Genomic DNA, 13,003 nt, shown 5'->3' with positions numbered 1-13,003 from the left:
CCCACCCCACGCACACACTTCTGAAATTAAACATCTAGTTTTATTTTTATGCTAACACCTTAGAAATCACCGAGTCAAGACAGGTCAGCCTGCTGGCTGCGGTTCTTCTGATGCAGCGCAGGACACACTTGGCTTTCCAGGCTGCAAGCGCACATTGCCAGCTCTCTTGTCCTTCTCCGCAGGGCTGCTCTCAACCCATCCATCCCCCAGCCTGAGCTGGTACTGGGAATGCAGGACCTTGCAGCTGGCCTGGTTGAACTTCATGAGGTTCATATCGGTGCAAATAGTTGGGGGGTTGCTGATGTTTCTTTCTCCCTCCTTGGATTAAGGGGTTGACCAAAATGGATGAAGTCTTTATGGGGAATGAGTGTTTGATAGCACAGGAGAACTGCCCCACCTGCTTGTGTTGGTAGCACCAGGGGCTTTCCAAGAGCACCAGCTGATGGATGATGGGAGCCGATGTGACTGGAAAGGTTGCTCTCCAGCCTCTGCACTGCTGGGAAAGCCGGGAAACCGACAGCTGAGCCAAAACAGGGGACTGGGCTCAGTTAGTACCAGAACTGAGAAGAAATAATGAAGCGTAGAAAGGGCTCTGACCATTGCTGGACTAACTGGTATGTCTTCTGGGGTCCCATCTCCCACCATGGCTAGAAGCAGGTGCCAAAAGAGGACAAGAACAGAGCCCGAGGGTGTGATGCTCCTGGCCCCAGGCGCCCCGAGCCAGACGTGGTTCCTGCGTGTCTGGTAACACCCGTGGGCAGCCCGAGGAGGGGCGGGAAGCAGCACTGTCCCCACGCTGCCACCCTGCTCCCCTCACCAGGCCAGAGGGTTCACCCTGCCCGCGGTGTCCTCGGGGGGACACTGGTCCATGCTGCCAAACCTCCCAGTTGCTCTTCTCAGGATGCTTCCACTTTGGCTCTTTTTTATATTCAAGGCATGGGCCGTAAAGGGACCTAAAGGGACCTAGGCAATGGCTGAACAGTGGTCTCCCTTTTAATCTCCTTTCTTTTCCTAGTAATTCCTAGCATGTGATTTTCTTTCTCCCTTTTTTTTTTCTTGATTTTCGTAGCCACTGAGCTCTGACCTTTCTTTGGGGTGTTTTGGAGCACTTGGAGCCTGTGGTCTCACCTGTGAAGTCGGTGATCATCTTCCCCATGTGCTTCACTTTCCATCGACCCACCTACTACTGCGCCTGCATTTTGATGGGTTTCACTCAGCCTCTGAAGTTCTGCAAGACAGCCCCATCTCTGCTGCCCAAACAACTACGTGTAAAGAGCTCCAGGAGGTGGGGGAGGCAGGACTCCCCTTTGCAAGGGCCACATTTACTCTTCTCCTATGTACCTCAGTGTACCTAGCAAAGTTCCTCTACTTTGTCGGCATCAGGGTTGCGGGACGCCCCCTCCTGCGAGCCCGGTGGTGTAACCCCAGCCATGCCGGTGCAGGAGCAGCTCAGACACAGCAGCTTTAGCAGCTGCTTGAGACAGTGTTTCTGAGAGCCCCATGCTGGAGCCTCTGGCGGCTCTTTGCTCAGAGCCAGCAGTGTCCGCAGCCACCGAGTCCATCCCCCTCCCGACGCTGGGAGAACCTGGGCTGGTCACACAAGCTGATCTTTGGGGCCAGGGGGGCTGAATTTCGCTCCTGGATGCAGCCGCCTCCAGAAGACGGTTTGCCCGCAGCGTGGCTGAGGCCTTGCTGAAGCTGGAGGTCCTTTCCCACACCACTGGGTGTATCTCCAGCATCAGCCCCTCTGCCCCAAAGTGATGTCTGTGAGACAGTCACTTTTATGTGAGTCCCAGTGAAAGGGACTTTTCAAAAAGCATCCTGCCCTCCAGCAGCCTTCAGGCCTTGGGCTTTGCTCTGGAAGTGAGAGACCTGTAGGTTTCTCCCTGGTAGGGCATGGAATTAGGGAAGGAACACGGCATCTGCGAGCCTGGAGGTGGGCTGGTTTGGGGCTGTTGCTGCAGGGCATGAGCCATGACCCTGGGAGCTCACTGGAAAGTACGTGTTCAGCCTTTCATGTCTCTGTATCCCTGATAATTCAGTTAATCTTTCCTTGTGTTGGTAGCACTTGCAAATAGAAGCACTGAGAACCAAGGAGCAGCTTTTCAACCGTGGGTCACCTCCCTGTGAGAACACCTCCTGCGGCCTGGCAGGTCCCTGCGCGGGACGGGCTGGTGGCCCCGCTGATCCCCGCAGCACGCACCATGGAGCCCCGCAGCCTCGTCCGAGCTTCTCCAGCGCACTGGGAGCATCTCTGGCATGCACTGTGCCCTCACCAGCTTCTGTGGGTTTGCATCACATTTTCTGCCATTTTAAATAAAGAAATGCAGGAAAGTCATCCTTCCAGGGCAGAGAGACGAGATGACTTCAGGCAGCACTTAAGATAGCAGCTTTGCAAGGTGGGAGCCCCCCTGCACCCCCACACCCTTATTCAGGTGGTGATAAATAGCCAAACCAAGGGGACAACCCCCCCTCTCCATTTCTCACCCTCCCTGTCTCATACCTGCACCCCTGCCCCCTCAGGGTGACGCAAAAGGGTGGTGGAGCCTCCGAGCCCCCGAACCAGCTGATGGGGGAAGTGTGGCCAGCACTTGCCAAGTGTGTCTCAGTCTGCCCACCCTGACGCAGGGGCCAAGCAGAACCCTCATCCCGTCACCATGGGATCAGAAAACGATGCTCAACCTGATTTTCTGCAGGTTTGGAGCGATTTTCAAAAGAAGGCTCCTCAGCTGGAATGAGCCCTGGCTGGCAACGGCAGCGAGGAGGGAGACATGGTGCCTAAACCCACCCCTCAGACCCACCAGGTGCCCAATCCCACCCCCAGACCCGCCAGGCAGTCAGACCGCAGGCCGCGGCACGGCACGGCGTGGTACGGCACGGCACGGCGCGGTATGGCACGGCACGGGTCCGCGAGGGAGTCGCACACAGCACACCTCTGTATCACACCCGTCAGGTTTTATGCACCGCTTCGGCTTCCCAGATCCCTCAGATCACAGGCTCTAAAGCCATAAAACAGCCAGGGAGGAGGAAACAAAGTGGGTTTTCTTTCATAAACAAGGGGAGTGTGGGAGGAGGGGGAGAGGCGCTTTCTCTCTGTGCTGTGGCCCTGAGACAGGGATCGTTTGGGCCCGAGCCAGCCAAAACCCCACGGGGCAGCGCTCACCTGGATGCTCGCCCTGGCCCCAGGGACTGGTGGCATGGTGGCTTTGAGGGGGTCAGCTGCTGCTGGGGGGTCACAGCCAGGCTGGGGGTCCCACTGGGGCGAGCCTGTGGGTGGGAGAGGCAATGGGAGGGGAGGTCTGGGACTGGTGGATGGGCACACAGTGGTGAAGCGATGGCAGCACTTCCCCTCCAAGCGTGACCCGATGTGGGGTGACGGTCCTGGGAGGTGTTTCCCATGGGGGAGCTGCTGTGGGGCAGCAAGGGGGGCCGAGGGGCAGGGCTGCGCGCGGGGAGAGGCAGAGGGGATGGGCAGCCCCGGGCTCTAATCGTCCTTGTCCTTGGCCCCGTGCTTCAGGATGCGGGTGAACTCCACATAGTTGAAGTTGCCCTTCTTGTCGATGGGTGCCTCCCGGTACATCTCATCCACCTCCTCGTCAGTGAATCTGTCTCCCATGGTGGTCAGCAGCTCACGCAGATGGTCCTCATGAATGAAGCCTGTGGGGACAGGGTGGGGTGGCGTTAGCAGGAGACAGCACAGGAGGGCTGAGTGGCAGGACCTTCCCTGTCTCTCCCAAAGGTACCCCTGGCCAGCTGTCCTGCTCTGGAGCTGCCTGGGGACTGTCCCCAAGGATCTGGCCCAGCCCTCGTCCTGGCTGCCCGAAAGGCAGAGCAGGCAGCACCTGACCTGACGCCTCCTCGTCGAAGCAGGCGAAGGCATTGCGGATGACGTCCTCCGGGTCGGTGCCGTTCAGCTTCTCCCCGAACATGGTGAGGAACATGGTGAAGTTGATGGGCCCTGGTGCTTCACTCATCATGCCCTCCAGATACTCGTCCGTGGGGTTCTTCCCTGCCAGACACAGGCGGAGGTGTGTGTTCATGCCCTGTCCCCCCACAGGACCCATCCCCAAAGCCAGCCCACGTATTCAGCTGGCTGAGTTTTTTTAATTGCAAATGAATTTGCTGGCACGTGTTCACCCACCCCACAAACAAGGGAAGGGGGTTTCCACAGTGCCTGGCGCTGCCCCCTCAGCAGCTCTCCCTGTGCTTTAATCCACGCCCCAGGCCACTTGGAAGCAAGCTCTGCCAGGCTCAACCTTGAGGGAGATGCAGGAATTCGTCTGGGGGTCACCAGGAACTAACCCCCCGGCTTTTCCCCATTCCTGTGGCAGCTGAGACCCTGCCCCCCGCCAAGGAGAGGGGCAGCAACGTCCCCGTGTGAGCCCCGTTCTGCTGATGTCTGCAGCACTGCTCCTGCCATGGGTGCACCAGCAACGGTTTAAGCTCCGCTACTGAGGTGCCCCAGCACGCAGCCCCTCTCTGCTCCCAGAGCTGCTTCTCTCAGGGAGGGGGGAGGTCCCTCCCAGGGCCAGGCAGGACCTCCAGAACAGGTTTGGCTGCCAGGTCAATCATTGACAGACCTCCGAAAGCGCCATGGAGGCACCACGGGGAGCGGGAGGTGGAAGCCATGGCCTGCAGTGAAGGAGAAGGGGCTTAGGGTGCGGGTTACAGCCAGAGCTGCAAGTCTCAACTGGTCAAGGTATCGTGCCAGCACAGGGACCTGCCTCTTCTGTCACCCTGGCTGAGAGCAACAGGAGCTTTGTCCCACAGGGTACAACCCCAGGTGATATTCTGGGGTGAGACCACTCAGATACTCAATGGCTGCAGCTGGTGGTTGCTCCTAGAGCAAAGCTTCTCCGGCCCCAAGGGTCTCTTCCCTTCTAGTGAGCACGGCTGTAAAAGCAGCGCATCAGGCTGCTGCCCTTGGGTACCTCCACAAACACACCTTGTGCGGTCAGCTGGTGCCAGCAGAGAAATCTGCCCCAGGTTTCACAGCCAGCATCAGGCTGGCCCAAAGCAGGAGGGCTGTGCCCCAACAGCACCCCACCAAAGCTGGTCTCCACCGCTGGGTGTGAGGCACGAGGTGACCCAGCAGCTCTCCCCACTTGCCACGGAGATGTTGAGGGCAGAGGGGCTGAAGGACACGTGGAGGCACGAGGGGAGGGTCTGCTCACCGAGAGAAGCCAGCATGTCATGCAGATCCTCCTTGTCAATGAAGCCATCACGGTTCTGGTCGATCATGTTGAAGGCTTCCTTGAACTCCTGGATCTGCGACTGGTCGAACATGGCAAAGACATTGGAGGTGGCGCGCTGGGGACGCTTCTTGGTGGTCTTGGCTTTGGCCCGTTTGCTGGACATCCTGGCGGCTGGGGTGGTACCTGGGGGCAGGGCAGCGGGCAGGGCTGTCAGGGGGCTGGCGACAGGCAGAGCCGGGGAGGCTGGAGCAGAGGCCGGGACACACAACTCCTGGCACATCCTCCCATGCCTCGGTTTCCCTGCCACTCACACAGTTTGGCAACAATGAGATAAGGTGGCCACAGAGTTGTACATGGGGACAGGTGACATTCAGGCTCTAACGAGTCCCTTTGGAAGTCACAAGCACTCCCTGGCACCCTTTGCCCAGGGCTGTCCCTACCGGCTGCAGACAGGGCTCCCCAAACTCGCTTGCCGCCCGTCCCGTTTGCACCCCAGGCACAGGGAGAGGTGCCCAGCCCAGCACCCAGCGCTCCCCCACTCCGCCAGTCCCGGGGGCCCATGGGGACAGGTGCCTCGGCATTTTGGGCAGAGCTCAGCCATGGCCCCTGCCCCCCGGCAGGGCTCCCCCAGCAATGGGTGTCCCTGCACACCCTCCATTCCGCCGCCCAAGGCAGCCGCAGCCCGTCCCCGGGCCATGGGCAGCACCCAGCGGGAAGGGGTTATCTGCCCCGGGCACATTCCTCACATACCACCGCCTCCCTTCCCCCTCCGTCCCGCTCCCTCCATCCCACCTCCCGCCCCCGCCGGGCCAAAGGCCGCGTCCCTCCCCGCTCTGCCCGGGGAGCCCACGGGAAGGGCCCCGAAGCGGTGGGGAAAGGGGGTCAGGGACCTCTCGGGGGCTGCAGAGCCCTGCGGGGCGGGGGCACGGCAGCTGAGTAACGCCGGGAGCAGGGGCGCCCAGGACTGGCGCTGTTGTTACAGGTGATGGATGCCAGGAGACGGCGGCAGCCCGGAGGAGCAAAGAGGGGGGGCAGCTGTGGATGGGCACACCTTTGGGGACATGGCTGGGGCAATGTATGTCCCATAGTGAATGGCAAAGGGAGAACATGGACCCCAGATACCACCAAGGCAAGACCGCAGCAGGAAAACCTGATCTCTCAAAGGGGTGTTCCTGCCCCCAGCCCGTGCTGGCGAGCACCCAGCAGGGCCAGGCTGGAGCAGGGAGCCCATGCCCAGCAGCGAGATGGTACCTGAGCCCCTCCACAGCCTCCAAGCAGTGGTTTGGTGTCATCCCCGCATGCTGCCAGGCTGAGGGGTGCAGTTGGAATTTAAGGCATCCTGCACCATGAGTGCTGGGCACCCAAACAGGATCTCTATGGGGTGCTCAGCACCCCCCTGTGACCACCAACGTTACCTGAGAGGAGGATGCTCAGACCTCTCCCAGTGGAATCCGAGCCAGCGTTACTCAGCAGGACTCCAGCAAAGATGCCTGGCAGAGCGAGGGTGGCGGCTGCCAGCCCAGCACGGCCCATGGGGCGGTCTGGGGGGGGATCAGCCCCAGGGAGAGATGCTGCTCAGAGCCTTCATGTGTCTACTGCGGCCATTTCTCCCTCATGTGCAGCCCCAAGCCTCAGTTTCCCTATCTGGGTCAGCACCTGGCATGGGGAACAGCTGGGGGGGCAAGGTTACATTAATTTGGCCTTGACGATCCTTGTGGGTCCCTTCCAACTCAGGACACCCTATGATTCTGCGATAATGGATTATGAATTAATTGTTTGGGGGAAGAAGAGAGTATTACCACTCTGTTCCGCCGTGTCCCCTGCCGTGGCAGGCAGCAGGGCCGCCTGCGTTCCTGCCTTTGCCGGACACGCAGCAGTTAAGAAGCCGCATCATGCTGCGTGAAGCAGCACAAAGCAACAACAGCAGCGAGCTGTGTGCCAGCAGCTGCGCCCGCTGGCCCGGCCACCCTGGGCATGCCGCTCGGGGACCCGCTCCCCGGCTGGGCAACGACAGCAGCGAGCTGTGTGCCAGCAGCTGCGCCCGCTGGCCCGGCCGCCCTGGGCATGCTGCTCGGGGACCCGCTCCCTGGCTGGGCCCTTAATGCTGACCCCCAGGGCAGCGCAGGGCAGCACCCCTCCTCGCGGGGCCCCAGCGCTGGCTTGTCCGAGGCCTGAGCAAAAAGCCTCCACACCTGCATGGCGCCCGCCAGCCCTCCCTGCACCGGACCTGCTTGCCAGCTCTTTCCCTCCCCTTTTCCAAGGGGCTGCAGAGGGGGCAGCTGGAGTGGCCACCAGCCTGGTCCCCAGGCTCATCTGGGCTGCACTAGAAGGACATTCTAGGGGCTGTGGTGAGTGCCACATCCCAGCTATGGTGACAGTGCCTGCAGGGCTGGCTGGCACCACGGTGCCCAGTCAAGCTCAGAGGGGGCTGGGGACTCTTCCCCCACCCCTACACCCGCTCCCATCCCACTGCAGCAGCATTGCACCACAGCAGAGAGCCTGGCAGCACCCTCTGAGCCCCAGCCAGGGCCTTCGTCTGCAGGGGAGGTGCTTCATGTCCCCCACCCGGTCCCCTCCTCATTCCACATGAGCCCCAGTGGCTGCAGGGCTGGATGGACACAGCGCTGCCCACATCCCCTCCCTTGTGTGGCCCCAGTGCCTACCAACATTCACCAAATCACCCCGGCACCCCCCAGATGTGCTGTTCTTCCCCAGTGTCCCCCAGGACAGAGGCGTGTGTCACAGCAGCAGGATGGCTGGGTGGGCAGGACATCTCAGCCCCCCCTGCTTCCTCCAGCATGGCCGCACCATGAAGCTCTTTGCGACGGATCAGCCTCTTTCTGCAGGCCCTGCCGGCCCCCGCGTGCGCTGCCGGCCCCGAGCCGCAGCCAGGCCTGGGGAGGCTCGGCCTGGGGAGGCTCGGCCTGGGGAGGCTCGGCCTGGGGAGGCTCGGCCTGGGGAGGCTCAGCCGAGCACCACAGCTGCGCTGTGCCAGGCCAGAGCCAGCAACAAAAGCTGTGCCGCTGCCCCACGGCACTGGGCTGAGTTTTCAAAACATGCTGAGTTATTAGCAGAATTATTACCAGAAGACTAGAGAAACAAGCAGGAGTTTTGCTCTCACCACATGAATTAATATTATCCAAATATTTACCCTGCCCCAGCTGTGACCAGCAGCAGAAAGCGCAGCTTGGCACCCTCTCCAGAGAGATGGTTCTTGTTATGGGGATTAAGTGTGATTTTGACAGCATATGGTTTTGCTGTTTGATCCAAAATATGCCCCAGAAAGTTGCTTGGTCCCAAGGTCCAGTTCAGCCTGGTCATCTCCTAATCATTCTGTTTCTGCTGTTAGCAGATCCTCTTGGGCTGGCTGGGACTTGGGAAGAGAATTTTTGGGATCGGTGCAGGGAAAGGTGCCCCTGCATGAGACAGAAGGGATCTGAGTCCTGGTTCGACTGGGGCAATCTGTGCTCAGCACGAGGGCTCGACGGCTGCTCTGCCCTGGTCTTCCAGCCTGTGCTTTCTGGGATTCCCAAAAACCTGGTGCTCAGCCCATTTGAGGAAATGCCCAGCCATGATGCCCCGCATGCTGGAGTGGACTCTGCTGAGCCGCTTGGTGCAGCCACCAAACCAGCGGCTTCCTCCTTGGCAAGAAGGAAACCCACAGAGACCTGTCCTGCTCCCGCCGCCCCCGCTGAAAGCCCTGACCTCAGGCAGCAGGGCCAGGGAGGTCAGCGCTGGGGTGAGACCCCAGCCAGCCCGGCACGGGAGCCGTGTGCCAATCCCATCACCACACTTGCCCCGTCATCGGCTCCCCTATTCCCTCATCCTTCTGCCACCACTCCTGCCAAGATGGTCTCCCTGCCTCCTGCACCACGAGGCTTGTGCCTTCCTCACCTGGGAGTCAGACCCCAGGGACCACGGGGACGGCTTCAAAGGTTCATTAGTTAGTAAAAGAAATTGTTTCAAAGAGAAAGAGCAAAGGCCCACAGTTATCAGAAAAATAAACTGCCATGTGCTTCCTCCTTGATAACACACGGGATATGCTGCTAAGGGTTTCCCAAAGGCGGCTCCTTGGAAGCTGGTGATGCAGCCACAGGAGCCACCTCTGAAAGTGCTGCCGAGGCTCCGGCACCGCGCGGGGCTGCCCTGCAGTGCCAGCACAGCCAGACATCACCTCCTGCTCACAGCCAGCCCCTCCCTGCCATGCGATCCCAGCAGCAAGACACATGATGTGCATCTGCTGGATGCTTTTGGTGAGGGTAGGGAAAGAGCGATCCAAACAGCCCGGGCTGTCCCAGAGGACACCCCCGCAGGGTGAACGACAGCCCCTTGGAGGGACTGTGGTTAAATCTCTGCCCAATGGCTCTTCCCAAAATGAGTTGCTATTACCAGCAAGCCACAACACAGCCGTGTTTAGTAACAGGCAAGCACTGTCCCACCACAACACCCGGCCAGCCACACCTCAACGTTACGGCAGTGCAGGGGGTGTTTGTCCAGCACAGGCAGCAGTTCCCATCCCCTCTCCCAGGGTGGCACAGGGGCCAGCATGGGCGATGCCCTGCAGCATCCCACACCCGCACAGGGGCTGCGGGCCAGCATCCTTCCACCCGCAACACTTGATCTGTCTGCTGGGCACCTCTCCCAGCACCAGGACTGCCCAGGAGCAGACATCCCACCTCTGGAGCCAGCAGGACAGACAAACCAGGTTGTTGTATGCTAGAGGAGTGGGCGGCTGATCTTCCCTGCCTAATCTATTGTTAAACGTTCCCTTTCCACCAGCACAGCCTTGCTCAGGGTGCCCGTGGGATGTGGCGTTGCTGGACTCTGTCCCCGCTGCTGAGGTGTCCGGGGCAGCCACACTGCCGGCCACGGGCACCGGGAGCCGCGGGAACGGCCCCTGTCCGGCTCGGCACTGCAGGAGGGGAGGCAGGCTGATGTTCTGCTCCTTTTTTGGCTTTATTAGAGATGGATGTGGGAAAGGAAATTTGGAGGCAAGAGGAAAGCAGAATGTGAGGCCTGGGCTGTGACCCCAGACCAGCCGCAGCCACCGGCACTGAAGACAGCGAGCGGGTTTCATGTGTAGACAGGAGGGAGCAGAGCAGCATCAGGGAGCCAGAGCCACACGCGCAGAGCGTTCATCCCAGCCTGCCCTCCGCTCGCGGCAAGGCCCGGGTGCAGCTGTGGGGCTCAACTGCAATTTTCGGCAGGCAGTTTCTGGGCTAGCTCCTTCCCACTGAGTTTAGGGGACAAGGACCTCACCATACCCATATGGCACATGCAAACCTTTCCAAAGCTCAGTTTCCGAGGCCACCATGAGAAGACCCTGCACAGACACCATCACCACACAAAAGATCCAGCACCCTTCTGGTGCCCAGGGAGGGTGGGAAACAAGACCATGGGCAGAAGGTCTTTGTGGCCCCAGACCACTAGAATAACATGCCCTGGACTGGGTTTGATATATCCCAGGAGAATCAAGGGTCTCACCTCGGTGGGGGAATCTGGCCGCAGCGCCTCAGAGGGGGAGGTGACCGCAAACTCCTCCTACAGCCGCACGGAGCCTGTCAGCGATGAGAGGAAAAACATTCAAGTGACTGAAGAAACCCAACCATCTTTGGTCAGCAGTGGTGGCTGTTGACACTTGGGGATGTTCCACTCCAAAGAATGCTGCTCCCGCTGCCGTCTTCTGCTACACATCCATGTTTTAGAGCCTCCCTGGCTTTTATCACAATCATAACATTTTGTACCAAAAGAGCATGCAGGGAAAGAAGCCAAGAGGACCTCAAGTTTTCATGGGCATAGCTAAACAAAACACAAAGTTCCTCTGTGTTCAAGACTGAGGGAAATGAGCTAAATAAAGCTTTTCTGCCTTACAGCAGTTCATTGACTGAAGTTGCTCACAGGTCACTGGGAAGATCACTGGAGCATCACACAAGCATCTGCACCTTGGCTCTGGCCACCAGCAAAAAGATTTTGGGGAAAAAGCAGATGTTCCAGATAGGAACAGCTCTCACAAACCAGGAGGCAGGTGAAGCCGCGAGCAGCAGGATCTGCTCTTGCAGCACTGCCATCTGGGGAGAAACCGGGATGTGTCAGCTCCAGGTGTTGCAAAGAGCTATTAAGAGCTTTGCTCAAGACCGATCCTCGCCTCCCCTAGCTGGGACATCCCTGCCGGGCCCCGCAGAGCGGCTCCTGCGCGGCTGGAGGGGACCAGAGGGGCTTCTCCTGCCGCTGCATCGTCCCCTCCCTGGGCTTGAGCCAGTGCGGGGAGGCGGCCGGGAGCTGCTCCTTCCCGCTCTCCCTTCCCGTCCTGCCGCCTCCCCTCCGAGCTGCCGCGGCTCCATCCCGCCCGCTCCACCGGGGCTGCCCCGGCTCCATCCCGCCCGGTCCACCGGAGTTACCCCGGCTCCATCCCGCCCGCTCCACCGGAGTTACCCCGGATCCATCCCGCCCACTCCACCGGCGCTGCCCCGGCTCCATCCCGCCCGGTCCACCGGCGCTGCCCCGGCTCCATCCCGCCCGCTCCACCGGCGCTGCCCCGGCTCCATCCCGCCCGCTCCACCGGCGCTGCCCCGGCTCCATCCCGCCCGCTCCACCGGCGCTGCCCCGGCTCCATCCCGCCCGGTCCGCCGGGGCTGCCCCGGCTCCATCCCGCCCGGCCCCTCCCGGCCCGCCGTGGCTGTCCCGCTCCCTCCCGTGCCGGGCGCTCCCCGTGGCCGGTCGGTTCCCGGCCCGTCCGGCGGGGCGGGGAGCGGCGGGGCCGGGTCCCCGGCGAAGCCGCCTCACCTGGAGCGGAGCGGGCAGCTGCGGGGCGGCGGGCGCTGCTCTGCCGGGGCCCGGCCCGCGGCGCGGCCCTAGCGGGGCGGGCGGGCAGCGGGGCCCGGGGCGGGGTGGCCGGGGCGGTGCCGCCCGGCCCGGCGCGGCCCATACAAGGCAGAAGAATGCGGCGGGGCCGGGGCCGTGGGGCCGCGGGACGGTGATCCCGGCCTTATATAGACGAAAGGGCGGCGGGGGCGGCCCACGCGTGCCCGCCTTCCTGCGGGGAGATGCGCAGCTCGGGGTGGCACCCGCGGGGTTGGGAACCCGCGTGTCCCGGCGTCTCCGTGGACGTCCCTGCACCCCCAGGCCGATGACACAGGGGCCCGCCGCGCTCTGCGGGGCTGCGGGCACCCACGGATGACAGCAGCCAGGGGCCCGCGGGTGACATGGACCTGGGTGCACCCTGGATGCGCACCCTGGGCGTGCTGGAGCAGCTCTGGCATGGAGCTGCCTGTGGACCAGCAGCCCGTTCGGGTGACACGGAGAAGCTTTGCAGGCACCTCGAAGGCTGCACCACAGCTGACTGAAAGCTTCTGTCCATCGTCCAGCAGGACCACGCTAGCAAGGGAATGGTGGCCAGAAAGACCAGCCGGTTGTTCTGAGCCCTGCCTCTGCTGGGCTGTGAGGACATGGTTGAACAGCCCCTCGAAGTGGAGTGGAGAACAGCCAGGGACTCGGCCCATTCCCGAGCTGGGGTCTGGAGCCCCGAGGTGCAGGGATGGGAGCTCCTGCCCCTCGCCAGCCCTGGGGTCGCCTCTCCAGGGCAGCGCGTCTTGCTCGTGTTTCCTTTCCAGCACCAACCCTGCACCGCACCCCAGCCCCGCGGTCACCCAAAGGAGCTCCCTGTGGGAGCCCTCCCCAGACATCGTACCAGGGCGAATTTGTCTTTGGTTTGGAGGACCCCACGACACTGGAGGCAGAATTCAGCCTGCAGAGGAGCAGGCAAGTGGGAGACGGAGACACCAGGAGCGTTTCTGAGAGGGATTTGGCCA

The 13,003-nt window shown here is 61.5% G+C and overlaps 1 protein-coding gene across 1 annotated transcript; it reads right to left on the bottom strand.

Moving 5' to 3' along the window:
- Positions 1 to 2,943: 2,943 nt before the first annotated feature.
- On the bottom strand, positions 2,944 to 12,046 carry MYL9 (myosin light chain 9). The gene is made up of 5 exons (XM_082065504.1): positions 11,979 to 12,046; positions 10,680 to 10,753; positions 5,175 to 5,378; positions 3,848 to 4,009; positions 2,944 to 3,657 (listed from the first exon to the last, which is right to left on the bottom strand). Exons 3-5 carry the CDS (start codon positions 5,356 to 5,358, stop codon positions 3,485 to 3,487), a joined length of 519 nt encoding a protein of 172 aa, XP_081921630.1. The 5' UTR covers positions 5,359 to 5,378; positions 10,680 to 10,753; positions 11,979 to 12,046; the 3' UTR covers positions 2,944 to 3,484.
- Positions 12,047 to 13,003: the final 957 nt, after the last annotated feature.

This window comes from Streptopelia decaocto, assembly GCF_964273445.1.
Source record: "Streptopelia decaocto genome assembly, chromosome: 14".
NCBI lineage: Eukaryota > Metazoa > Chordata > Aves > Columbiformes > Columbidae > Streptopelia > Streptopelia decaocto.
This window is presented reverse-complemented; position numbering and strand designations above follow the sequence as displayed.

Excerpts from the sequence above, each read along its gene's own strand:
- MYL9 (XM_082065504.1), bottom strand. The coding sequence starts at position 5,358 with ATGTCCAGCAAACGGGCCAAAGCCAAGACCACCAAGAAGCGTCCCCAG. Across the intron at positions 4,010-5,174 it reads TGACATGCTGGCTTCTCTCG|GGAAGAACCCCACGGACGAG; the intron begins GTGAGCAGACCC and ends TGTGTCTGGCAG. Across the intron at positions 3,658-3,847 it reads CTTCGACGAGGAGGCGTCAG|GCTTCATTCATGAGGACCAT; the intron begins GTCAGGTGCTGC and ends CTGTCCCCACAG.